Raw genomic sequence first — 25,321 nt, forward strand, 5'->3', positions numbered from 1 at the left:
TCACAAAAACAAAAAGAGCCGTATAAACACAAAATAAATAGCAAAAACAGACCGACCTCAGCGCTACACTCATATCAGAAGCGTAACACTCAGAACGAAGCACGTTCGACTTGTGGAAAAAGTTTGCAAACCGGAACACTTCCTTCCGGGTTTGCAGTGTTTGGGTTCCAAGTTGCTTGAGTACCTAGGCATTTGAGAACCAAGGTACCGCTGTATTCCCAAAAGTGACAACCCAGAAATCTAGGCCTTTTGCAGATTCAGCAAAAATGGTACCCAAAGGTCATTTTGCTGCCCGAATCCCAGACGTGTCCAGGATAAACCCGGATTTATGGCAGCTCAAGAATAGATGGTCCATGATTCTGTGATTCCAGAGAGCATATCTTGTCTATATGCAATTCGATGGGGATAGTTTCTAACACGGCGTTATTTGATCATTCTTTTCTCCCTGCCTCGTTCCTGCTCTTTTGCTCCCCTCCTGCAAAGTCCGGACAGCCCTTCAAGTTCTCGGTTTTGGAAATCTGCGACCGGATCAAGGAAGAGTTCCAGTTCCTGCAGGCTCAATATCACAGGTATTTGCCAGGGAAGGGAAGGAAAAAAGAGGGATGGCCTCAAACTGTGCCGGCTAAAGTAGAGCTTCAGAGTTCAGGGGCAGACTACCTTTGAACACAACCTTGCATTTCCGAAGGGCGATTTCAGAGGATCCATTCCTTCCTTCCTTGGACGTTGGATCGCCATCTGTTAGGGATGCTTTGGCTGAGATTCCTGCATCGCAGTGGGGGTTGGACGAGATGATTTTATTGGGGGGGGTGTCCCCTTCCTCTACAATCCTACATGCTTTGCTTTATTATTTATTGGTCTCCTTTTGTGGGTGGGCTGCGTTAGACCGCCCTTTTACGGATCCAAACGCTTCTAGCCTTTTATCATTCTAGTTTTAAATTATTATATTTTTGGGGGGGGGGGCAATTTTGTTGCAAGTTGCTTTGAGGTTCTGTTCCGTTATAAACAACAACAGTTCACAAGTCCAATTAATCGTCGCTGCCAGTCTATATTGGACTTTTAAAAAATGGCTTTGATTTTTTAAATAATTATTATTCAAAGTTATAACAAGACATACTATCCAAAAACATATCCTTATTCCCCCAATTTTTCCTCCCCCCCCCCACAGAACCCCACCCCCCGACTTCCCTCAGTTCCAGTCTTTAGTTTCTCCAATAATGCTGTTTTCTGCATGTTACAAAGTTGTATAGATCCTCAAACTGTTTAGCTGATTATTATCAGTAAAAAAATTGTGAATGTTTATTCAAAACCTGCCAAGGAGTCCAGTTCGCTTTGTTGCATCTTCAGATACTTTGCGAAAGGTTCCCATTCATCCTTAAAGTCGCAGTTATCCTCGTCCTGTAGCTTATATGTCAATTTTGCCAGTTCGGCATAGTCCATCAATAGTCCATCAGTTTTTCTTGCCATGATTCTTTAGTTGGGGTTTCTTCAGTCTTCCATCCTTTTTTCCAGGTTAAGGTTTTCTCGCTGCCTTGAACTTTTGAGACAGGAAGTCAGCGTTCTGAATCTCCATTTGTTTTCTAAACTTATGTCCCAGTTTTCCTCCAGGGATATGTGGTTATTCCACCCGGTTTTACCTCCCAAAGACCCTGAGAAATAGGTTAGAACTGGTCACCCCAGGACTGACTTTTGACCCAAACATACCAGTTTCTCAATCTTTTGCTGCAGCTTGGATCAGGCCACAACCCAGCGGGTTAAACTGAGAGACGGTGTCTAGCCCAGTGAGCTTTGTGGCTGAGTGGCAAGGATTTGAACTCAAGTCCCAGTCCAACGCTCTAACCCAGTGGTACCCAACGTGGGTGCGAGCACCCCCTGAAGGCAGATTATCTGGGGGGCGCTAAGAGTCGGGTTTGTGTGTGTAAATACCATATTTTTTGCTCTATAAGACTCACTTTTTCCCTCCTAAAAAGTAAGGGGAAATGTGTGTGCATCTTATGGAGTGAATGCAGGCTGCGCAGCTATCCCAGAAGCCAGAACAGCAAAAGGGATTGCTTCATCCTGGAGAAGAGTGACTAGTGGGGTGCCACAGGGTTCTGTCTTGGGCCTGGTCTTATTCAACATCTTTATCAACAACTTGGATGATGGACTCAAGGGCATCCTGATCAAATTTGCAGATGACAGCAAACTGGGAGGGGTGGCTAACACCCCAGAGGACAGGATCACACTTCAAAATGACCTTGACAGATTAGAGAACTGGGCCAAAACAAACAAGATGAATTTTAACAGGGAGAAATGTAAAGTATTGCACTTGGGCCAAAAAAATGAGAGGCACAAATACAAGATGGGTGACACCTGGCTTGAGAGCAGTACATGTGAAAAGGATCTAGGAGTCTTGGTTGACCACAAACTTGACATGAGCCAACAGTGTGACGCGGCAGCTAAAAAAGCCAATGCAATTCTGGGCTGCATCAATAGGAGTATAGCATCTAGATCAAGGGAAGTAATAGTGCCACTGTATTCTGCTCTGGTCAGACCTCACCTGGAGTACTGTGTCCAGTTCTGGGCACCACAGTTCAAGAAGGACACTGACAAACTGGAACGGGTCCAGAGGAGGGCAACCAAAATGGTCAAAGGCCTGGAAACGATGCCTTATGAGGAACGGCTAAGGGAGCTGGGCATGTTTAGCCTGGAGAAGAGGAGGTTAAGGGGTGATATGATAGCCATGTTCAAATATATAAAAGGATGTCACCTAGAGGAGGGAGAAAGGTTGTTTTCTGCTGCTCCAGAGAAGCGGACACGGAGCAATGGTTCCAAACTACAAGAAAGAAGATTCCACCTAAACATTAGGAAGAACTTCCTGACAGTAAGAGCTGTTTGACAGTGGAATTTGCTGCCAAGGAGTGTGGTGGAGTCTCCTTCTTTGGAGGTCTTTAAGCAGAGGCTTGACGACCATATGTCAGGAGTGCTCTGATGGTGTTTCCTGCTTGGCAGGGGGTTGGACTCGATGGCCCTTGTGGTCTCTTCCAACTCTATGATTCTATGATTCTATGCTTTCACTGAGCAGCGATCCCTCTTGCTGTTCTGGCTTCTGAGATTCAGAATATTTTTTTTCTTGTTCTCCAAAAACTAGGTGCATCTTATAGAGCGAAAAATATGGTAACCACCCGATTTTGTAAATCTGGTATCGCTGACTCCAGTTCATCCATTTTGCCCAATTAATTAAACCAAATAGTTTTAATTGAACTTTGAATAAATGTGCAATTAATTGCTAGGGCTTTGAATTTGCGTTATTATCTACCTTCGTGAAAACCGCTGTTCCGGATAACAGGGCACTGGGGGATACTAGGGAACCGGGGGTGAGTTTATGGAAACCAGGAATTGGGGACCGCTGCTCCAACCACTAGGCTGCGGAGGTGAAGCAGGTGGGGTCTGCAGCAAAATGTCGCAGCACAATCCTCGTCTCTTAGAGCGTGTGTGTCTTCAGAGTTCCGGCTAGCCGCAACCTTTTCCGGGAAACGGAAACATAAGTGTTTTGTTTTTCCTTTTCAAAAGGCACTTAGGATCCCATGACTATAGAGAAAGGCCTGTTAGCACCGAGATCATGCATATATAATCTCCTGCTCTCATTTTTATTTTTCGTTGTTCCGCAAGCTCCCTGCCCGTGTTGGAGATTAGAGGGACTGCTCTAAATGCAAGAGGCATTTTCCTGTCTCCTTGTGTGTTCCTTTCATTTCTCTCTCTCTCCCCCCCCCCGTCCCCCCTATATTTCCCTCCTCTTCTCACTGTCCCTCCACCCTGTCTAAATTTCCCATCTCAATGGAGGAAAATGTCAAAAACATCACTTGGGTCTCATACCCAGCACTGAGAACCCCACAGTCATTTTGCGTGCGGTCTTTGGTTGTTGTTTTTTTTTTGGGGGGGGATTTGTGGGCTGGGGATCAAGGCCCCCCTCAAAAAAAAAACACAGTGAGGAGGTTGCAAATAACGCTCTCTTTTTCTGCAGCTTGAAGTTGGAATGTGAGAAACTGGCTAGCGAGAAGACAGAAATGCAGAGGCATTATGTGATGGTAAATGCTGCTGTTTGTTTATTTATTTATTCATGTTTGTTTATTTGTTTATGTCTGTCTGTCTCAGAAGGTTGCAGCCCAGAGTGGCTGGGGAAACCCAGCCAGATGGGCGGGGTATAAATAATAATAATAATAATAATAATAATAATAATAATAATAATAATAATAATAATTATTATTATTATTATTATTTACAGTCATACCTCGGGTTACAGACGCCTCAGGTCGCATTTTTTCGGGTTACAGACCACCAAAACCCGGAAGTACTGGAACAGGTTACTTCCAGGTTTTGGTGGTTGCGCATGCGCATAAGCGAGAATCATGCTTTGTGCATGCACAGAAGCACAGAATCGCAACCGCGCATGTGCAGACGCACCGCTGACACTGTTTGACAGTGGAATTTGCGGACACTGCGGGTTGCGGACACTGCGGGTTGCGAACGTGCACCCAGCACAGATCATGTTCGCAAGCTGAGTGTCCACTGTATTATTATTATTATTATTATTATTATTATTATTATTATTACTGTGGCTGCAAACCTGGTTGGGTTAGCTCATATGATTGTATGACAACAGACCAGACCTAGAGATGCATATAAGCCTTGAATCTGCAGGGATGTGGTCTTTACAAAAATTGCCTGTCTTGGTTTGTTTTTTTTAACCCAAGTTTCTAGACTTTTTAAACCCAAGTTTCTAGATGCCTCTCTCCCACTTTTGGCTGAGAAAGGATGGGCTCTCATCTCTGAACACTGGAAGCTAAACTGAATTATCTATTACATCTCCCTCCCTCCCTCCCTCCCTCCATATTAATTTTCCTTCCTTCATCTTTCCCTTCCTTCCTTCCTTCTTTCCCCTTCCTTCCTTCCTTCCTTCCATCCTTCCTCCCTCCCTCCCTCCCTTCCTCCTTCCGTCTTTCTTTTCCTTCCTTCCTCTTCCCTCCCTCCCTCCCTCATCTTTCTTTTCCTTCCTTCCTTCCTTCCTTCCTTCCTTCCTTCCTCCCTCCCTCCCTCCCTCCCTCCCTTCCTTCCTTCCTTCCTCTTTCTTTTCTCCTTCCCTCCCTCATCTTTTCCTTCCTTCCTTCCTTCCTTCCTTCCTCTTTCTTTTCTCCCTCCCTCCCTCATCTTTCCTTCCCTCCCTCCCTCCCTCCCTTCCTTCCTTCCCTCCCTCCCTCCCTCCCTCCCTCCCTCCCTCCCTCCCTCCCTCCCTCCCTCCCTCATCTTTCCTTCCTTCCTTCCTTCCTTCCTTCCTTCCTTCCTTCCTCCCTTCCTTCCTTCCCTCCCTCCCTCCCTCCCTCCCTCCCTCCCTCCCTCCCTCATCTTTCCTTCCTTCCTTCCTTCCTTCCTTCCTTCCTTCCTTCCTTCCCTCCCTCCCTCCCTCCCTCCCTCCCTCCCTCCCTCCCTCATCTTTCCTTCCTTCCTTCCTTCCTTCCTTCCTTCCTTCCTTCCTCCCTTCCTTCCTTCCCTCCCTCCCTCCCTCCCTCCCTCCCTCCCTCCCTCCCTCCCTCATCTTTCCTTCCTTCCTTCCTTCCTTCCTTCCTTCCTTCCTTCCCTCCCTCCCTCCCTCCCTCCCTCCCTCCCTCCCTCATCTTTCTTTTCCTTCCTTCCTTCCTTCCTTCCTTCCTTCCTTCCTTCCCTCCCTCCCTCCCTCCCTCCCTCATCTTTCTTTTCTTTCTTTCCTTCCTTCCTTCCTTCCTTCCTTCCTTCCCTCCCTCCCTCATCTTTCCCTCCCTCCCTCATCTTTCTTTTCCTTCCTCCCTTCCTCCCTCTCTCCCTCCCTTACCAATATTTGTTCTTGATCTGTTTCAGTATTACGAGATGTCTTACGGCTTGAACATCGAGATGCATAAGCAGGTATGCGACTTTCAGGTTCGTCTGGAGGAGGAGCTGGGAACTGTACACTCCTCGGGGCAGAGACCTCTGATTTATTTCTTTAATGGCGTCACACACAGAGAGACAGATGTTTCAGGCTTTGTTTTCCGACTAGTGGCGAGGACTGAGGGCTTAAGAGGAAACAAGGGAGACGCTGGGTTTCAAAGACCTCCAAATGCGGCTGTCATAATTGATATTTGATATGCATCTTACGGAAAACGACGCAAGGCCACACATTTATTTTCTGGCCTAACAGATTTCCTTCTGGGGGTGCCCCATAGCCTTTTCCTCCACTCTCTGGGTGGTGGCGATCCCTCAAGGGAGGGATTTGCATGCTCAGGAGCACTCTTGCCTATAGCATGCCCTCGCTTATTCCGGAGACGTGGCCCCTGGCATTTTAAAAAACGTGAATCCAGAGACTGAGCCCTGAATTTAAATTACATCCTTACGTCACCTCCAGCTGCTTTGGAATAAAACTCCATTCAGCCCCAGCCAGCACATTGGGTAAATTAAAATCAAATCAAATTAAAGAGCATTGCAACCTGCAATTTTTATTATTTTATTTTATTTTATTTTATTTTATTTTATTTTATTTTATTTTATTTTATTTTATTTTATTTTATTTTATTTTATTTTATTTTATTTTATTTTGCATTGCATTGCATTGCATTGCATTGCATTGCATTGCATTGCAATTATATCCCACTTTTTCCACCACGTGCTTCAAAATGATTCTCCCCCTTTCCTCATTTGATCCTCACAACGACCATGTAAGGAAGGTTAGGCTGAGGGAAAGCAGTGATCCTCCCAAAGACTTCTTGCAGCCGCGGAGGAAAACAGGGTGGCGTTTAACCACCGGGAGACTGTCGCGGGCGCAAACTATTGTTTACGAGCGATACAAAGCGATGTCTCGGGAGAGGCCAGGAGCAGTCTGCCTGACCTAACCGCTTTTAGCTTGGGCTCCATGATCACTGCAGATGGTGACAGCAGTCACGAAATTAAAAGACGCCTGCTTCTTGGGAGAAAAGCAATGACAAACCTAGACAGCATCTTAAAAAGTAGAGACATCACCTTGCCAACAAAGGTCCGTGCAGTTAAAGCTCTGGTTTTCCCAGTAGTGATGTATGGAAGTGAGAGCTGGACTATAAAGAAGGCTGATCACCGAAGAATGGATGCTTTTGAATTCTGGTGCTGGAGGAGACTCTTGAGAGTCCCATGGACTGCAAGAAGATCCAACCTCTCCATTCTGAAGGAAATCAGCCCTGAGTGCTCACTGGAAGGACAGATCCTGAAGCTGAGGCTCCAAGACTTTGGCCTCCTCATGAGAAGAGAAGACTCCCTGGAAAAGACCCTGATGTTGGGAAAGATGGAGGGCACAAGGAGAAGGGGATGACAGAGGACGAGATGGTGGGACAGTGTTCTCAAAGCTACGAACATGAGTTTGACCAAACTGCTGGAGGCAGTGGAAGACAGGAGTGCCTGGCGTGCTCTGGTCCAGGGGGTCACGAAGAGTTGGACACGACTAAACGACTAAACAACAACAACAACCGCTTTTAGCATGCAGAGATAGCAAACGTTCTTCTTGGTTTCTTTCCAGCAAGGGAAGAGTCGGGGAGGGGAAATCTTAAGGCACGGAAATCCTCCATGCCTCTGTATTCTGTGTGTTGATCCATCTGAACAAGCTAGAAGTCTCTCTCTCTCTCTCTCTGGTTTCCCCAGATCTCCCTGCCCCGCTTGTAATTTGCTTCCTGTCTGTGGGTTTATCAATCCAGGGCATCATGGGGGGGGGGGGGTGGGAGCGGCTGCCCAGGAGAACAAGCTTGGCAAGGCGCCCGGGGAAAGTGGCAAGGCTGCCAGCCGTCCTGTGTGTTCGTTTGCTTGGGAGAAGACAGGGAGCCTCGGAGCGGGAGTCACTTGTTTGCTTGTTGCTTCCTGGCCAATATATTTCCCCCCCCCCCCCTTCTTCTCCTTGCAAATCTAGAAAGTGGTGTGTTAGGAGGGAAGCTGTTTTTTGCAGCAGCCGTGACAATGTGTTGTTGTTTTTTAATATTTAATATTTCATTTTTTAACTATGTTCTATACATTTAAAAGGGACGCGGGTGGTGCTGTGGGTTAAACCACAGAGCCTAGGACTTGCCGATCAGAAGGTCGGCGGTTCGAATCCCTGCAATGACGGGGTGAGCTCCCGTTGCTCAGTCCCTGCTCCTGCCAACCTAGCAGTTCGAAAGCACGTCAAAGTGCAAGTAGATAAATAGGTACCGCTCCGGCGGGAAGGCAAACGACGTTTCCGTGCGCTACTCTGGTTCGCCAGAAGCGGCTTAGTCCTGCTGGCCACATGACCCGGAAGCTGTACGCCGGCTCCCTCGGCCAATAAAGCGAGATGAGCGCCGCAACCCCAGAGTCGGTCACGACTGGACCTAATGGTCAGGGGCCCCTTTACCTTTTTAATCCCCATGTTACACCCCCATAAACTACATCACTCATACATCATGGTTACATCATGAAAGGGGAGGTTTGGTGGTAGTAATCTGAGCATCCTGGATCCTACCCCATGGTTCCCCTTGCCCTCCACCAAACACCCACACAGAGGCCCTTTGAACAGATAGGAAGAAACTGTGATGAAGTGGGAACAATCACAAAAGTCACATAAGTGATTGTGCTGATTTTGGTAGTCGGCTGCATGTGAATGATATCTGCTGGAGGGGCAACCCCACCCCAACCTATACATAAATTCCTGCAACAGCTTAAACTCTGATGTGACTGAGACCCCTGTCTCTTTTTGTTTTTCCAGGCGGAGATTGTTAAACGGCTCAGTGCTATTTGTGCCCAGATCATCCCCTTCTTGACGCAAGAGGTAAAAGAAATTTGTTTGTGTTTCGTATGGAAAGCAGTTAGCGTCACATGCAACACATTCTGGGCATCGGGGGTCCGCAAGGACAAAACCTCAAACTGCCTTCGGCAGACTGAAGAATGGTTTGCCCCCAGGGCCGGATTTAGGTTTGATGCGGCCCTCAGCTACTGAAGGTAATGGGGCCCTTTATATATCCAGCTGTCCTTTGTCAACACAAATTTTCGCTGTTTTTTTGTGTTCGGTGTATGCTATATGGAGGGACGCGGGTGGAGCTGTGGGTTAAACCACAGAGCCTAGGGCTTGCCGATCGGAAGGTCGGCGGTTGGAATCCCCGCGACGACGGGGTGAGCTCCCATTGCTCGGTCCCAACCTAGCAGTTTGAAAGTGCAAGTAGATAAATAGGTACCGCTCCGGTGGGAAGGTAAACGGCGTCTCCATGTGCTGCTCTGGTTCGCCAGAAGCGGCTTAGTCCTCCTGGCCACATGACCTGGAAGCTGTACGCCGGCTCCCTCGGCCACGACTGGACCTAATGGTCAGGGGTCCCTTTACCTTTACTGGGTAGAATGGTTTGTGTAGGATCCTTTACCTTTACCTATATGCTATATGGTAATTGATGGACCTAATAGGTATCTCAAACCATTTGCCCATGTTGCCCTGCAACCAGTCCATGCAGAATGTCGGCACCCTATATATAGAAAGGAGCAAACCAGGGATATTTTAGGGAGCAGGGGGGCCCATGACTTACATCGCAGGAGCCTACACAACACAAAACATTGTTGCTGTATGTAGGCTTTGTTTTATTTTTTATTTTTTATCTTATATTTTTTATCTTTTATATTTTATATCTTATATTTTCAAAATGTAAAAAAGGTAAAGGGACCCCTGACCATTAGGTCCAGTCATGGCCGACTCTGGGGTTGCGGTGCTCATCTCACTTTATTGGCTGAGGGAGCCGGCGTACAGCTTCCGGGTCATGTGGCCAGCAGGACTAAGCCGCTTCTGGTGAACCAGAGCAGCGCATGGAAACGCCATTTACCTTCCCGCCGGAGTGGTACCTATTTATCTACTTGCACTTTGACGTGCTTTCGAACTGCTAGGTGGGCAGGAGCTGGGACCGAGCAACGGGAGCTCACCCCGTCATTGCAGAGATTCAAACCGCCGACCTTCTGATCGGCAAGTCCTAGGCTCTGTGGTTTAACCCACAGCACCACCCGCGTTCCTTTCAAAATGTACATGCAGGTTTTTTCCCTTTAAAATATTATCGAGAGAGGGAGAAAGACCTCCCTAAATTTCCTGATGTGTTTTTTTCCTCCTTCCAGCACCAACAGCAGGTGTTGCAAGCAATGGATCGGGCAAAACAGGTGACGATGGGTGAATTGAACAGCATTATTGGGGTGAGTGGCCGGAGGCCGGCTCTTTCCTGTTTACAAATCATTTCCCCAAGGTCTTTGCAAGGAGTTCTCATTGGAGCAGCTCCTCTCTTGCAAAGCTCGTCTTCTTGCTGGGCCATCTCATCTCTTGCAAAGCTTATCTTGCTGAGGAAGAAGAGGCAGAGAATGGGCATTGAGGGATGCTTAGCTACCCGGAAGTAGGCAAAGACCCCAAGAGAGGGAACCAGCACATCCACAGTGGGCTAGGAGTGGAATAGCACTTTTGTTTCCTTTATTTATTTCATAAAATTCATATATACCACTTGATGGTAGGAGGAATGTTGACAACAGGAATTTCAAACGTTCGGAAGCCAGACTAAAAACAGATTATAATAATTGATTATTTATATCCCTCCCATCGCCAGCCACTCTGGGCAGCTCCCAACAGAACACTAAAAGCACAATAAAAGAGCAAACATTACGGCTTTATCCAGTTGCTTGAAACCACAGGAGTGGAAATAATAATAATAATATATCATTTATACCCTGCTCATCTGGCCGGGCCTCCCCAGCCACTCTGGGCAGCTCCCAACAGAATATTAAAAACACGATAAAACATCAAACATTAAAAACTTCCCTAAACAGTGTTGCCTTCAGATGTCCGCTTAAAGTCAGGTAGTTGTTTATTTCCCTGACATCTGACGGGAGGGCATTCCACAGGGCGGGCGCCACCACTGAGAAGGCCCTCTGCCTGGTTCCTTGTAACCTCACTTCTCGCAGGGAGGGAACCGCCAGAAGGCCCTCAGAGCTGGACCTCAGTGTCCGGGCAGAACGATGGAGGTGGAGATGATCCTTCAGGGATACTGGGCCGTTTAGGGCTTTAAAGGTCAGCACCAACACTTTGAATTGTGCTTGGAAACATACTGGGAGCCAATGTAGGTCTTTCAGGACCGGTGTTATATGGTCTCGGCGGCCGCTCCCAGTCCCCAGTCTGGCTGCCGCATTCTGGATTAGTTGTAGTTTCTGGGTCACCTTCAAAGGCGGCCCCACGGAGAGCGCATGGCAGTAGTCCAAGCGGGAGAAAACCAGAGCATGCACCACTATGGCCAGACAGTCTGTGAGCAGGGAGGGTCTCATCCTGCGTACCAGATAGAGCTGGTAAACAGCCGCCCTGGACACAGAACTGACCTGCGCCTCCATGGACAGCGGTGAGTCCAAAATGACTCCCAGGCTGCGCACCTGGTCCTTCAGGGGCACAGTCACCCCATTCAGGACCAGGGAGTCCTCCACAAAAGGCCCTTCTCGTCGCTGTCGCCTACAGTGACAGCTGAATCCAGGAGCGACCCCAAGCTGCAATCCTGTTCCTTCGGAAACAGCGCAGCCCAAGCCAGAGTACCGTATTTTTCGCTCTATATGAGGCACCAGACCACAAGACGCACCTAGTTTTTGCAGAAGGAAAACAAGAAAAAACATATTCTGAATCTCAGAAGCCAGAACAGCGAGAGGGATCGCTGCGCAGCGAAAGCAGCAATCCCTCTTGCTGTTCTGGCTTCTGGGATAGCCTGCATTCGCTCCATAAGACGCACACACATTTCCCCTTACTTTTTAGGAGGGAAAAAGTGAGTCTTATAGAGCAAAAAATACGGTTTCCCAAACCCTTCCCCGTCTTCAGGAGCCTCTCCTTTTCTCTCCAGCAGCAGCAGCTCCAGAACCTCTCCCACCACGCTCCTCCCATCCCGCTAACCCCACACCCTTCAGGCCCCCAGACCTCCAGCTTAGTGGCAGTCAGCACCTCCTCTGGTCTCCTGGCGCTGTCCGGGGTGCTGGCCGCTCAGACGGCGCTGGCGGCGAAGGAGGAGAGGTCGTCTCGCGACTCCGAGAACCACCAAGGTAAGCGGGGAGGGTGGGTGCGTTCGAAGCAAGCTTGGCAGCCACAGGTTGGACGAGGGTCTTGGGTTCGAATTCCCCACTGAAGCCCAGGGGGCGTGGGTTGTGCAGCTCAGGGGCTGTGCATATGCAGATTTAATAAGAGGAGCCTTCTGCATCACTCCAACGGGGGACAAATCAAGTCCCTTTCTCGCAGGGGCACCTTGAAGGAGCACGGTACTGTGTTTTCAAAGCTCCGTAACACGAAGGCAGCCAGCCGGTGGGAGCTATTGGCCGCCAGTCCTGGCAGAATTCGAACCCAGGAGTACTCTCCCCTCCCACAACTGTGTTGTTGTTTAGTCGTTTAGTCGTGTCTGCCTCTTTGTGACCCCCTGGACCAGATCACGCCAGGCACTCCTGTCTTCCACTGCCTCCCGCAGTTTGGTCAAACTCATGCTGGTAGCTTCGAAAACACTGCCCCACCATCTCGTCCTCTGTCGTCCCCTTCTCCTTGCGCCATCCATCTTCCCCAACATCAGGGTCTTTTCCAGGGAGTCTTCTCTTCTCATGAGGTGGCCAAAGTCTTGGAGCCTCAGCTTCAGGATCTGTCCTTCCAGTGAGACCTCAGGGCTGATTTCCTTCAGAATGGAGAGGTTTGATCTTCTTGCAGTCCATGGGACTCTCAAGAGTCTCCTCCAGCACCATAATTCAAAAACATCCATTTTTCGGCCATCAGCCTTCTTTATGGTCCAGCTCTCACTTCCATACATCACTACTGGGAAAACCATAGCTTGAACTATATGGACCTTTGTTGGCAAGGTGATGTCTCTGCTTTTTAAGATGCTGTCTAGGTTTGTCACTGCTTTTCTCCCAAGAAGCAGGCGTCTTTTAATTTCGTGGAGCCCAAGAAAGTAAAATCTCTCACTGCCACCATTTCTTCCCCTTCTATTTGCCAGGAGGTGATGGGACCACAATTGTACCGAGGCGCATAACTTGTCTCCAACTGTGTTACAAGAGAGTAAGGAGAGCTTTCCTCTCTCTGTGCTCTCTGCAATACGTCTATCGTTTCTCTTTTCATTTGCCGTTTTCCTCGTAAGCTAAAAAAGCCCCTAGTGCTGCGACTGCTCCTAACAAGGAACAAAAATCCTCCTCTCTCCTCACGGGCGTCTCACATTAAAAAGCATCAAGTCTCCAGATGGAGGAGTCCTCTGCCCCAAAGCACATACAATCAAAATGTGCTTTGTCTGATGGGGAAGAGGGATAGGAATATAGGCACTTCTTTCCAGTTGTGGGTGAGAGACCTTTGCAGCGGAGTCTGCGTGAGGGGGGCTCCTCTCACACCCTCCGACAGCCCACCCCCAGCCAATACCCCTCTTTCCACGCTGCAGCTGTTTCTTTAGGAGGAAACGGCCCAACTAATAATAATAATAACTTTGCTAATTAAGTCTCTCCAACACGCCGGGGAGACTGGCACTATTTTTGACCCGGGGAACAGCTGCGTGGTCCGGTGTGGCTAAACTCTAGCGTGGGCTGTTGATTTCTAAAATGAGAGGCACAGCCTGATAGATTAAGGCTGTGGTCTGGGAGCCTTGCCAAGCCCCACCCCACAGCTTGCATATCCCAGATCCGTGCGCTGCTCTGGTTCACCAGAAGCAGCTTAGTCATGCTGGCCATAAGTCAAAGCTTATACCTTTAAAGGTAAAGGGACCCCTGACCATTAGGTCCAGTCGTGGCCAACTCTGGGGTTGTGGCGCTCATCTCGCTTTACTGGCCGAGGGAGCCGGCGTCCAGCTTCCGGGTCATGTGGCCAGCAGGACTAAGCCGCTTCTGGCGAACCAGAGCAGCGCATGCAAATGCCGTTTACCTTCCTGCCGGAGCGGTACCTATTTGTCTCCTTGCACTTTGACGTGCTTTCGAACTGCTAGGTTGGCAGGAGCAGGGTCCGAGCAACGGGAGCTCACCCCGTCACAGGGATTCGAACCACCAACCTTCTGATCGGCAAGCCCTAGGCTCTGTGGTTTAACCCACAGCGCCACCCGCGTCCCCAAAAATATGGTAAAGTAAGGTAAAGGGACCCCTGACTGTTAGGTCCAGTTGTGGCCGACTCTGGGGTTGCGGTGCTCATCTCGCTTTACTGGCCGAGGGAGCCGGCGTACAGCTTCCGGGTCATGTGGCCAGCAGGACTAAGCCGCTTCTGGTGAACCAGAGCAGCGCACGGAAATGCTGTTTACCTTCCTGCCAGAGTGGTACCTATTTATCTACTTGCACTTTGACATGCTTTCGCCCCGAACCGCCAACCTTCTGATCGGCAAGTCCTAGGCTCTGTGGTTTAACCCATAGCGCCACCCATGTCCCTCAATACATGCCTAGTTTGCATGATTTATGCAGGAGGGGGGGGGGGACGTAATCCTGCTTCTCTATCCCCGCCCCCCCAAAGATAGATAGAATATAAAATGTCTGTGTTTACAGCTCAGGTAGAAGCCAATTTTGGAGAAAGGCAGAACTGAAGATGAACCTGTCTAGACTTGTGGAGCAATGGGGGCAAGCGTGTGGAATCTGGAGTCGCCCCAGCTGGCTCTTAGAAATGTGTGTGTTTTATTAGGGGGGGGTGCTCTCTCTCTCTCACCCCCCCTTTTGTTACAAATTGCTTTGCATGCAGGCTGTGATCAAAGCCAAATGTTGCTTAGAAAAGCTTTTTGGCAGGCTTGCATTGTGGGATTTCATCCAGCGCCTCTTAGGACCCCCCCCCCTCCTTTTTTTTGGCAAATTTCCTCTCTGTTCTGGGTTGGTGGGAAGGAATAAAGGCCTTCTCTCTCTCTCTCTCTCTCTCTCTCTCCCTCTCTCCCTCGCTCCATACCACTGCCTAATACATCTGTGTTGATTTCAAAAGCTGCTTGGGCACCTACGGCGAGGAGTCTCTTCCACAGGCGACCACGCTATCGATGCTTTTACAATAATATTAATATTTCCCCCCAAAAAAGCTCAACGTGGCTGTGTCTACATGGGCAGAAGGAGAACGGGCTGCCTCACTTCAGAGTTACAGCTCGGGGAGACCTCTCCCCCTTTCTGAAAAAGGAGAAAGGGGTGAGGGACCTCTCCCTGCAAGTAGACAGCCAGCATGTCAGGGATTATAAAGGTTCTAGCCGAGCCCATTCTCTTTATTTTACCCATGCAAGGCAAAGTGCAGGACTCTCGTGTCTTCCAAAGGGGATTAGACAAATTTGGGGGTGTGGGGGTATCTGTTGATGGGATGGTTCTGCTTCTGCCTCCACAGTCGGAAACATTGACTCTTCCAAAATTGATTTGCTGGAAACGGACAAGAGGAGAGAGAGGCGCTTGTGGCTCTTTGCCGCAGACGGAAAAAGGCTCTCTGCTCATGTGCAGAGGCCCACTACCTCCTTTATTTACATGCATGCTTTAGCTGAGATTCATGCATTGCAGGGGGTTTGGACTAGATGACCCTAGCGGCGGGGAGGTCCCTTCCAACTTTACGATTCTGCGCTCTGGAGCAGTGCCTCTCTTCTCCCCTTTGGGGGGCTGGCGTTGAATCACAACGAAACTCGCATCTGGACACTGTCTTGGATTAACGATAGCCTTTTCCCCCGTTTTCCCATGATCCTCCCTGGCCCGCAACTCAACGCTCTCGTTATCACCGCACGGTTATATTTTTGCTTTTGTATAACTAAATGTCTTTGTTTCTTTGTGTGTCTCCCTCGTTTATCTGAATACCTTCTTGGCTGGGCTCGCCTGTTCCAGAACACGCTTCGAGTCGGGTAAGCCTTTCTGCAATAGATACGACTATCTGCTCCCATTTGTACTGATCCGGGTGACTCAAGTGTCATAAAATATATTCTATTACTGGTAACCTCAAGGTTAGATTACTGCGTTCTACGTAGGGCTGCCTCGGAAGACGGTATGGAAACTTCAGCTGGTGCAAAATTCAGCGGCTGGGTTGCTCACTGGAGCAAGACTGAGCATATTGCACCGATCCTGATCCAATTGGCTACTGATTAGTTTTCAGGCCCAGTTCAAAGTGCTGGTTCTGACCTAGAAAGCCTTAAATGGCCCTCTCGGTGGTGGCTCCCTCCCTGTGGAACGCCCTCCCATCAGATGTCAAGGAAATAAACAGCTATCTGACTTGCAGAAGACATCTGAAGGCAGCCCTGTTTAGGGAAGTTTTTAATGTTTTATCGTGTTTTTAATATTCTGTTGGGAGCCGCCCGGAGTGGCTGGGGAGACCCAGCCAGATGGGCGGGGTATAAGTAATATACTATTATTATTATTATTATTATTATTATTATTATTATTATTATTACACCAGCTGGAGCCTCTGGATCAGGCCCAAGAGCAGTGCCACGGAGAGCAATGCGAGGGGGAAGCATCAGTTATAAATGCATGCATGCATGCACGCATTCATTATTTTATTTTTTTCATTTTTTTCAATTATTTTTCCAAATTTATAACAAGCAAATAGAAAGAAAACATCGAAAAGAAAACAAACAAACATTTATCCTGGCTGTAATAATTCCACTTTTGTTAACGTTGTTGGGTGACTTCCTCAGGTCCCCCCGGCTGAGTTTCCATATAAATCATTGTAGCAGTTTTCCAAAACTATTTTCACATAAAATTTACTTAGTCAATTAACATCTTTCTTCCTTTTCAAATTTTTTTTTAAACCGTAATATTCTACAACATCACTTATTTAAATCCTAGGCCAATCTGATGCTTGCAAGTAAATCTATTTAAATTATCTGAACATATTTAGCTAAATAGTCTTTAAATTTCTTGGTACTCCTCCTCCTTCTGGTCGCGGACTCTTCCGGTCAGGTCAGCTAGCTCCCAAATGTCCATTATCTTCCTCTTGCATTCGTTATTTGCAAGAAATAAAAAGCCTACGGTACTTTAGGATGAACGCTCGCTAAAATGTGAATTTATTTCCGTGAGGGCAGGCAGTGTTTTTGATGCCGGAGATGCTCTCTTTCTCTCTCTATTAATAATAATAATAATAATAATAATAATAATAATAATAATAATTATTATTATTATTATTTATTTGTACCCTGCCCATCTGGCTGGGTTTCCCCAGCCACTCTGGGCAGCTTCCACAGAGACCAAAAATACACTAAAATATCACACATTAAAAACTTCCCTGAACAGGGCTACCTTCAGATGTCTTCTGAATGTCAGGTAGTTGTTTATCTCTTTGACATCTGATGGGAGGGTGTTCCACAGGGCAGGCGCCACCACCGAGAAGGCCCTCTGCCTGGTTCCCTGTAGCTTTGCTTCTCGCAATGAGGGAACCGCCAGAAGGCCCTCAGCGCTGGATCTCAGTGTCCGGGCAGAATGATGGGGGTGGAGACGCTCCTTCAGGTATACAGGACAGAGGCCGTTTAGGGCTTTCAAGGTCAACACCAACACTTTGAATTGTGCTCGGAAACGTACTGGGAGCCAATGTAAGTCTTTCAAGACTGGTGTTATGTGGTCTCGGCAGCCACTCCCTGTCACCAGTCTAGCTGCCGCATTCTGGATTAGTTGCAGTTTCCGGGTCACCTTCAAAGGTAGCCCCACATAGAGCACATTGCAGTAGTCCAAGCAGGAGAAAACCAGAGCATGCACCACTCTGGCAAGACAGTCCGCGGGCGGGGGAGGGGGTCTCATCCTGCATACCAGATGGAGCTGGACAGCCGCCCCGGACACAGAATTGACCTGCGCCTCCATGGACAGCTGTGAGTCCAGAATGACTCCCAGGCTGCGCACCTGGTCCTTCAGGGGCACAGTGACCCCATTCAGGACCAGGGAGTCCCCCACACCTGCCCACCCCCTGTCCCCCCAAAACAGTACTTCTGTCTTGTCAGGATTCAGCCTCAATCCATTAGCCGCCATCCATCCTCCAACCGCCTCCAAGCACTCACACAGGACCTTCACCGCCTTCACTGGTTCTGATTCAAAAGAGAGGTAGAGCTGGGTATCATTGGCATACTGATGAACACCCAGCCCCCTCCTTCCCCCTCTCGCACCCTGCTCTCTCAGGGACACCCCCAATTAAATTTTGCATTTCTCCTTCTCTTCCTCCTCCCCAAAGAGCAATTCAGCGTCTCCCCCCGAGAGCCTGCAAGGCGAAGAGCCGCTGGACAATGCGGGAGCAAAACGCAAGCAGGAGGGCAAGGAGGAGGTGAGGCTCTACGTAAGTGTTGCTTCCGGATCCGGCCCCGGTGACCCCGGGAAGGAGTCGGCATGGCGGCCAGAGCACTGAAGACCCCTGGTTCAGTTCCCCAACCAAGCACGAAACTCGCTGGGTAACCTTGAGCCAACTGACTCGCCTTGAAAGGTTGTTGTGAGGGCTAAAGCATAGCTGTCAACTGTCCCTTATTTGGCGGGACAGTCCCTTATCCCAGCGCCGTGTCCCGCTGCTGTCCCTTATTGATGATGTCCCTTAAATTTCCTGGGTTTCAAAGGACGCAGCTCCTCTCCCTCCCTCCTTGCCGGCCAGGGAGGAGGGAGGCTCCAACTGTGTTGCTTGGCTGCGTTGCTCACCCAATAAGGAGTCTAAGAACGACTGGGGGGGTGGAGCTTGCATGCCTTGTGCCGATCAAATCGGCCGCCTTGCCTGGGGACTCGCCTTTGCTCAGCGCTTCCCAGCGGAGAGGTGACGGTGGTTTCCCTTGCTGCATCCCCTTTGCCGGGTTGCTGCGCTGTGGGAACCACTGCTTGAGGCTTCGCTTGGCTGCTGGCTGGGCTTTCTGCCTTTGCCTCGGAGGGGCTCAGAAGTTGAACACACCTGTGTTCTGAAAATCCCTTATTTTGGCTGCTGTTCCCTTATTTTCGAGGCTGCTGGTCCCTTATTTTCAAATCTGTAAGTTGACAGCCATGGGCTAAAGGAAACGGGGAGGGCTCTGTGTCGGTCGTCCTGGATCCGTTAGAGGGGGGCTGGTAGCAAAAGGTGGAATGCGAAGTTGTCAGTACTCTCCGAGGCTCAAGGCATGTCAAAAACCGGCTTAGCGGTCATTCCTTCCCCCTGTGGGGACCCTGGAAACTCTCATTCCTGCCTCCAATGGGGACCCTGGAAACTCTCATTCCTGCCTCCAATGCGGACCCTGGAAACTCTCAATCCTGCCTGCAATGGGGAACCTGGGAACTCTCATTCCTGCCTCTAATGGGGACCCTGGAAACTCTCATTCCTGCCCCCCAAGGGTCCCTGGGAACTCTCATTCCTGCCTCCAATGGGGACCTCCAATGGGGAACCTGGAAACTCTCATTCCTGCCCCCCAAGGGTCCCTGGGAACTCTCATTCCTGCCTTCAGTGGGGAACCTGGAAACTCTCATTCTTGTCGCCCTAAGGGACCCTGGAAACTCTCATCCCTGCCTCCAGTGGGGACCCTCGTATAGACCAGCCCTCCTGCCCTCGTATAGACCAGTCACAGTTAATGGCCATAACTAACTCAGGTCTCTTCTTTTCGCCGGGTCGACTCTTGAATATAACTTACTCCAGCTTTTTTGGGGAGCTGGGTTCGAGAGCTGCGCCCGACGAGGTATTGAGACACATAAGGACCCTGCCCCCTTTTCCCCCCTTCTCTTGCAGGAAAGCGATGGGGAGAGGAGCGACTACAATTTGGTCGTGGACGAGGTACGTTGGCATCCTGGTTTGCAGAGATGGAGGCAGAATTCAATTATGCAAGATGGCAAAATACGGCAGAGCAAATCTGCATTATTCATGCGGGTCATGGAGTTTATCCCCCCCCCCTTTAGCGCAGGACTGTGCTTTTAAAAAACATATTCATAAAAAATTGAAGCAAGGGAAGGCACGGGGCTTGCCCCCCACCCAACACCGAGGTGGGCTTTTTCTCAAAGGTTTTTTTAAATCACTGATGGCACGATCTGAGGGGCGCCTGGGAAAAAAAAGGGCCCCCCCCTCCTTTGTTGTTGTTGTTGAGTTGTTTAGTCGTGTCCGACTCTTCATGACCCCCTGGCACTCCTGTCTTCCACTGCCTCCCGCAGTTTGGTCAAACTCATGCTGGTAGCTTCGAAAACACTGTCCCACCATCTCGTCCTCTGTCCTCCCCTTCTCCTTGTGCCCTCCATCTTTCCCAACATCAGGGTCTTTTCCAGGGGGTCTTCTCTTCTCCTGAGGTGGCCAAAGTACTGGAGCCTCAGCTTCAGGATCTGTCCTTCCAGTGAGCTCTCAGGACTGATTTCCTTCAGAATGGAGAGGTTTGATCTTCTTGCAGTCCATGGGACTCTCAAGAGTCTCCTCCAGCACCATAAATCAAAAGCATCAATTCTTCGGCAATCAGCCTTCTTTATGGTCCAGCTCTCACTTCCATACATCACTACTGGGAAGACCGTAGCTTTAACTATACGGACCTTTGTTGGCAAGGTGATGTCTCTGCTTTTTAAGATGCTGTCTAGGTTTGTCATTGCTTTTCTCCCAAGATGCAGGCGTCTTTTAATTTTGTGGCTGCTGTCACCATCTGCAGTGATCATGGAGCCCAAGAAAGTAAAATCTCTCACTGCCTCCATTACTTCCCCTTCTATTTGCCAGGAGGTGATGGGACCAGTGGCCATGATCTTCATGATCCTTAGATCATGAATTTGTCCGATTCTCTTTTCAAGCCGTCCAGGTTTGCGGTCTCATCCCTGTTTACTGAGGCAGGGAGTTTTGTTTCAGTGTATAGCATGCTGTGATTTTCATATCTACATTCCACGCAGCCTTTTCAATATTATATCCTAGATCTTCTTTGGCGATCCCTCGTAGCCGAGTAAGATTGCCTTCCATAAACACAGTTTTAACAATGAGTCCATAAGCGACTGTGGAGGCCGATTCTGGATCCACACATCCTTCCACAGTGGGGACATTGGTTTCTGAGCGGGAGTTGATCCCGGTGAGGGTTTGCCAAGCATGCCTTCCTCTTAGCACGTTTCTCCCTTGCGTCCTGAGTTCGAGTGTCTTCAAAGCCCACGACACCTTTGGCAAAGGCTGTTCTCCAACTGGAGCACTCGCAGGCCAGTGTTTTCCAGTTGTCAGTGTTTATACTACATTTTTAAAGATTTGCCTTGAGAGAGTCTTTAAACCTCTTTTGTTCTGTACAGTGGTGCCCCGCAAGACGAACGCCTCCCAAGACGGAAAACCCGCTAGACGAAAGGGTTTTCCGTTTTGGAGGCGCTTCACAAAACGAATTTCCCTATGGGCTTGCTTCGCAAGACGAAAATGTCTTGCGAGTTCCTGCGGGGTTTTTTCCCTCCCCCCCCCTTTTCCTAAGCCCTAAGCCGCTTATCAGCTGATCCGCTAAAAGCCGCTAAACCGCTAATAGCGCTAAGCTGCTAAGCTGTCAATGGGCTTGCTTTGCAAGACGAAAAAACCGCTAGACGAAGAGAATCGCGGAACGGATTCCTTTCGTCTTGCGAGGCACCACTGTATATAAATTTTCTATTAGTTTTTTAACATATCATTTTCAACAGTAATTAAACATACTTATGCCATTTTTTTTACTTCCATCAATCCTGTCTGAAAATTTTCCAGTCTAATCTCTTAGTATGCATTTCTTATCTTCCCTATTACATTTCAAACTCATAACCAATAACTCTATCGTTTTCTACTTTGTAACACTTCATATACTGTAGTTCTCCTTACAAAACTTCTTTTAAACCTCTTTTGTTGACCACCGGCATTAGGCTTTCCATTTTTAAGTCCGGAGTAGAGTAGTTGCTTTGGAAGACGATCGTCAGGCGTCCGCACAACAAAGTTGATGTTGAAGAATCATTGCTTCGACACCGGTGATCTTTGCTTCTTCCAGTACACTGGCATTAGTTTGCCTGTCTTCGCAAGTGATGTGCAAAATGTATCATCACAGAGACCAACAAATTTAATGAACTAAGGAACGAACAAGCGAACGAACGAAATAATAGGGACTGGAATTGACCAGTTTTTGGTTTTTTAAAGCACCGTATTTTTCGCTCTATAAGACGCACCAGACCACAAGACGCACCTAGTATTCGGAGGAGGAAAACGAGAGAAAAAATATTCTGAATCACGGAAGCCAGAACAGCAAGAGGGATCGCTGCGCAGTGAAAGCAGCAATCCCTCTTGCTGTTCTGGCTTCCGGGATAGCTGCACAGCCTGCATTCGCTCCATAAGACGCACACACATTTCCCCTTATTTTTTAGGAGGGAAAAAGTGCGTCTTATAGAGTGAAAAATGCAGTACAGTGGTGCCTCGCAAGACGAAAAGAATCCGTTCCGCGATTCTCTTCGTCTAGCGGTTTTTTCGTCTTGCGAAGCAAGCCCATTGACGGCTTAGCGGATTAGCGCTATTAGCGGTTTAGCGGCTTTTAGCGGCTTAGCGGATCAGCTGATAAGCGGCTTAGCGGCTTAGAAAAAGGGGGGGAAGGGAAAAAAACCTGCAGGAACTCGCAAGACATTTTAGTCTTGCAAAGCAAGCTCATAGGGAAATTCGTTTTGCGAAGCGCCTCCAAAACGGAAAACCCTTTCGTCTAGCGGGTTTTTCGTCTTGCGAGGCGTTCGTCTTGCGGAGCACCACTGTAATTCATTTGAGCACTTTGCCTTTTCCTTCCTGCAATCCCTGCTGTCTCTTTTGCCCAGGACCCTTCTTCTGAACACGGCAGTCCACCCTGCGCATCTGGCACGAAGGTCGTTCCAGGACGGAGAGATCTCGCTGGCAGCCCAGCTTCTCTGCCGTCCAGCAGGAGCGACACCCCCCTCAAAGCGAAAGAGCAGAGCCCGGTAAGCAAAGCGGGGTGCATATCGCTTGCCAAACCCATCTAGCTGGCTGTTGTCTACCCTGGCTGGCAGCTGCGATCTAGGAGTTCAGACATCTGGGGTCTCTTCCATCTAGGGTTGGCCAATGGGTCACGACTCTTTCTCATTTTCCACCCACCCGCCAATCTTCTCCGTGTTTGCAGAGTTGCAGGTTATCCCCCCCCCCAAAGGGATGCGGATGGCGCTGTGGGTTAAACCACAGAGCCTAGGACTTGCCGATCAGAAGGTCGGCGGTTCGAATCTCTGCAATGACGGGGTGAGCTCCCGTTGCTCGGTCCCTGCTCCTGCCAACCTAGCAGTTCAAAAGCACAACAAAGTGCAAGTAGATAAATAGGTACCACTCTGGCGGGAAGGTAAACGGCGTTTCCGTGCGCTGCTCTGGTTCGCCAGAATTGGCTTAGTTATGCTGGCCACATGACCCGGAAGCTGTACGCCGGCTCCTTCGGCCAGTAAAGCGAGATGAGCGCCGCAACCCCAGAGTCAGCCACGACTGGACCTAATGGTCAGGGGTCCCTTTACCTTTACCCCCCCCCCCAAGTTCTGATGAAAACCTGTCAGCGTTTTGATGTGACTTGCTCTGAACATAGGGATTTCCGTGAGCCGTTTCCCCTAATGCACACATTTCTGCAAAGCAGCTTTGCACTATAATAATAATAATAATAATAATAATAATAATAATAAATTTACTTATACAGTGGTACCTCGGGTTACAGATGCTTCAGGTTACAGACTCCGCTAACCCAGAAATAGTACCTTGGGTTAAAAACTTTGCTTCAGGATGAGAACAGAAATCGTGCTCAGGCGGCAGCAGGAGGCCCCATTAGCTAAAGTGGTGCTTCAGGTTAAGAACAGTTTCAGGTTAAGAACGGACCTCTGGAATGAATTAAGTACTTAACCCGAAGCACCACTTTAGCTAATGGGGCCTCCTGGTTTCCCAGATGGGCGGGGTATAAGTAATAAATTATTTCTGGGTGTTATCCAGAGATAGACTGCCCCTGATGGTGGGTGTTCTACTTAAGAAGGAACTCGTTTCTGCAGGAAATTGCTCACTGTGCAATATTCTTTTTGCCATCTCTGACCCCGCAAACTTTTATTCTGTTCTTCCTTATGCCCCCTGCCCCACAAAAAAAACCCATCCAAAAGCCGTCCCGGTTTTGCAATTTTCAGTCCAGCAGATTCGCCTCCTTGCCAGAGCCAGACGCCTGGGTTCCATTTTGAGATGCGCCTCCTACTGCTTCTGAGTCGCCCCCCTCCCCTTATTCTCCTCTGGTTGTGTGTGCATGCCTTCCCCCCTCCCCCAAACCAGCCCCCTCCTCAAATGCACGGGGGGGGGCACGTGGCTCGGTTAATTAGTGGTCCACAGGGGAGCTTTGAGATTCCTCAGAGGATTTTAATGTATAATTAATTGCTATTAGTGCCACCTTGCAGGGAGCGAGGGACTTGAGGGGCAATTGCAGAGGTGGGGGGGGCTTGGCGTACCATCTGGGTTAGACAGGGAGGAGAGCGTCCCAAACAGAGGTCATTGAAGTGGTGATAATTCTTTTCGTGGAGGGTTTTTTTGCCCTCCCCTTCCTTCCTTCCTTCCTTCCTTCCTTCCTTCCTTCCTTCCTTCTTTTCTTTCTTTCTTTCTTTCTTTCTTATTTTCTCTCTTTCTTTCTTTCCCTTCCTTCCTCTCTCCCTCCCTCCCTCCCTCCCTCATTTTCTTTCCTTCCTTCCTTCCTTCCTTCCTTCCTTCCTTCCTTCCTTCCTTATTTTCTCTCTTTCTTTCTTTCCCTTCCTTCCTCTCTCCCTCCCTCCCTCCCTTATTTTCTTTCTTTCCTTCCTTCCTTCCTTCCTTCCTTCCTTCCTTCCTTCCTTCCTTATTTTCTTTCTTTCTTTCTCTTTCTTTCTTTCTTTCTTTCTTTCATTCCTTCTTCCCTCCCTCCCTCCCTCCCTCCCTTATTTTCCTTCCTTCCTTCCTTCCTTCCTTCCTTCCTTCCTTCCTTCCTTCCTTTCCCTTCCTTCCTTCCTTCCTTCCTTCCTTCCTTCCTTCCTTCCTTTCCCTTCCTTCCTTCCTTCCTTCCTTCCTTCCTTCCTTCCTTCCTTCCTTCCTTTCCCTTCCTTCCTTCCTTCCTTCCTTCCTTCCTTCCTTCCTTCCTTCCTTCTCTTTCTTTCTTTCTTTCTTTCTTTCTTTCTTTCTTTCCTTCTTCCCTCCCTCCCTCCCTCCCTCCCTTATTTTCCTTCCTTCCTTCCTTCCTTCCTTCCTTCCTTCCTTCCTTCCTTCCTTCCCCTTCTTTCCTTCCTTCCTTCCTTCCTTCCTTCCTTCCTTCCTTCCTTCCCTCCTTCCTTCCTTTCCCTTCCTTCCTTCCTTCCTTCCTTCCTTCCTTCCTTCCTTCCTTCCTTCTCTTTCTTTCTTTCTTTCTTTCTTTCTTTCTTTCTTCCCTCCCTCCCTCCCTCCCTCCCTCCCTTATTTTCCTTCCTTCCTTCCTTCCTTCCTTCCTTCCTTCCTTCCTTCCTTCTCTTTCTTTCTTTCTTTCTTTCTTTCTTTCTT

General features: G+C 48.9%; 1 protein-coding gene across 7 annotated transcripts in view; it reads left to right on the forward strand.

Moving 5' to 3' along the window:
- TLE2 (TLE family member 2, transcriptional corepressor) overlaps window positions 1-25,321 on the forward strand; it is a 45,567-nt gene that overhangs the window by 4,435 nt on the left and 15,811 nt on the right. For 2 of the 7 annotated variants that reach the window (XM_079960579.1, XM_079960574.1), the window contains exons 2-10: window positions 484-569; window positions 4,001-4,064; window positions 5,869-5,913; window positions 8,723-8,785; window positions 10,102-10,176; window positions 11,847-12,059; window positions 18,101-18,202; window positions 19,598-19,642; window positions 22,615-22,755. In XM_079960579.1, the coding sequence (XP_079816705.1) occupies window positions 484-569; window positions 4,001-4,064; window positions 5,869-5,913; window positions 8,723-8,785; window positions 10,102-10,176; window positions 11,847-12,059; window positions 18,101-18,202; window positions 19,598-19,642; window positions 22,615-22,755 (834 nt within the window). Of the gene's footprint in view, window positions 1-483; window positions 570-3,471; window positions 3,714-4,000; window positions 4,065-5,868; window positions 5,914-8,722; window positions 8,786-10,101; window positions 10,177-11,846; window positions 12,060-15,774; window positions 15,792-18,100; window positions 18,203-19,597; window positions 19,643-22,614; window positions 22,756-25,321 lie in introns of those variants that run through there. The other 5 variants (XM_079960575.1, XM_079960578.1, XM_079960577.1 and 2 more) reach the window with 5 other exon arrangements.

Source organism: Podarcis cretensis, assembly GCF_951804945.1.
Source record: "Podarcis cretensis genome assembly, chromosome: 18".
NCBI lineage: Eukaryota > Metazoa > Chordata > Lepidosauria > Squamata > Lacertidae > Podarcis > Podarcis cretensis.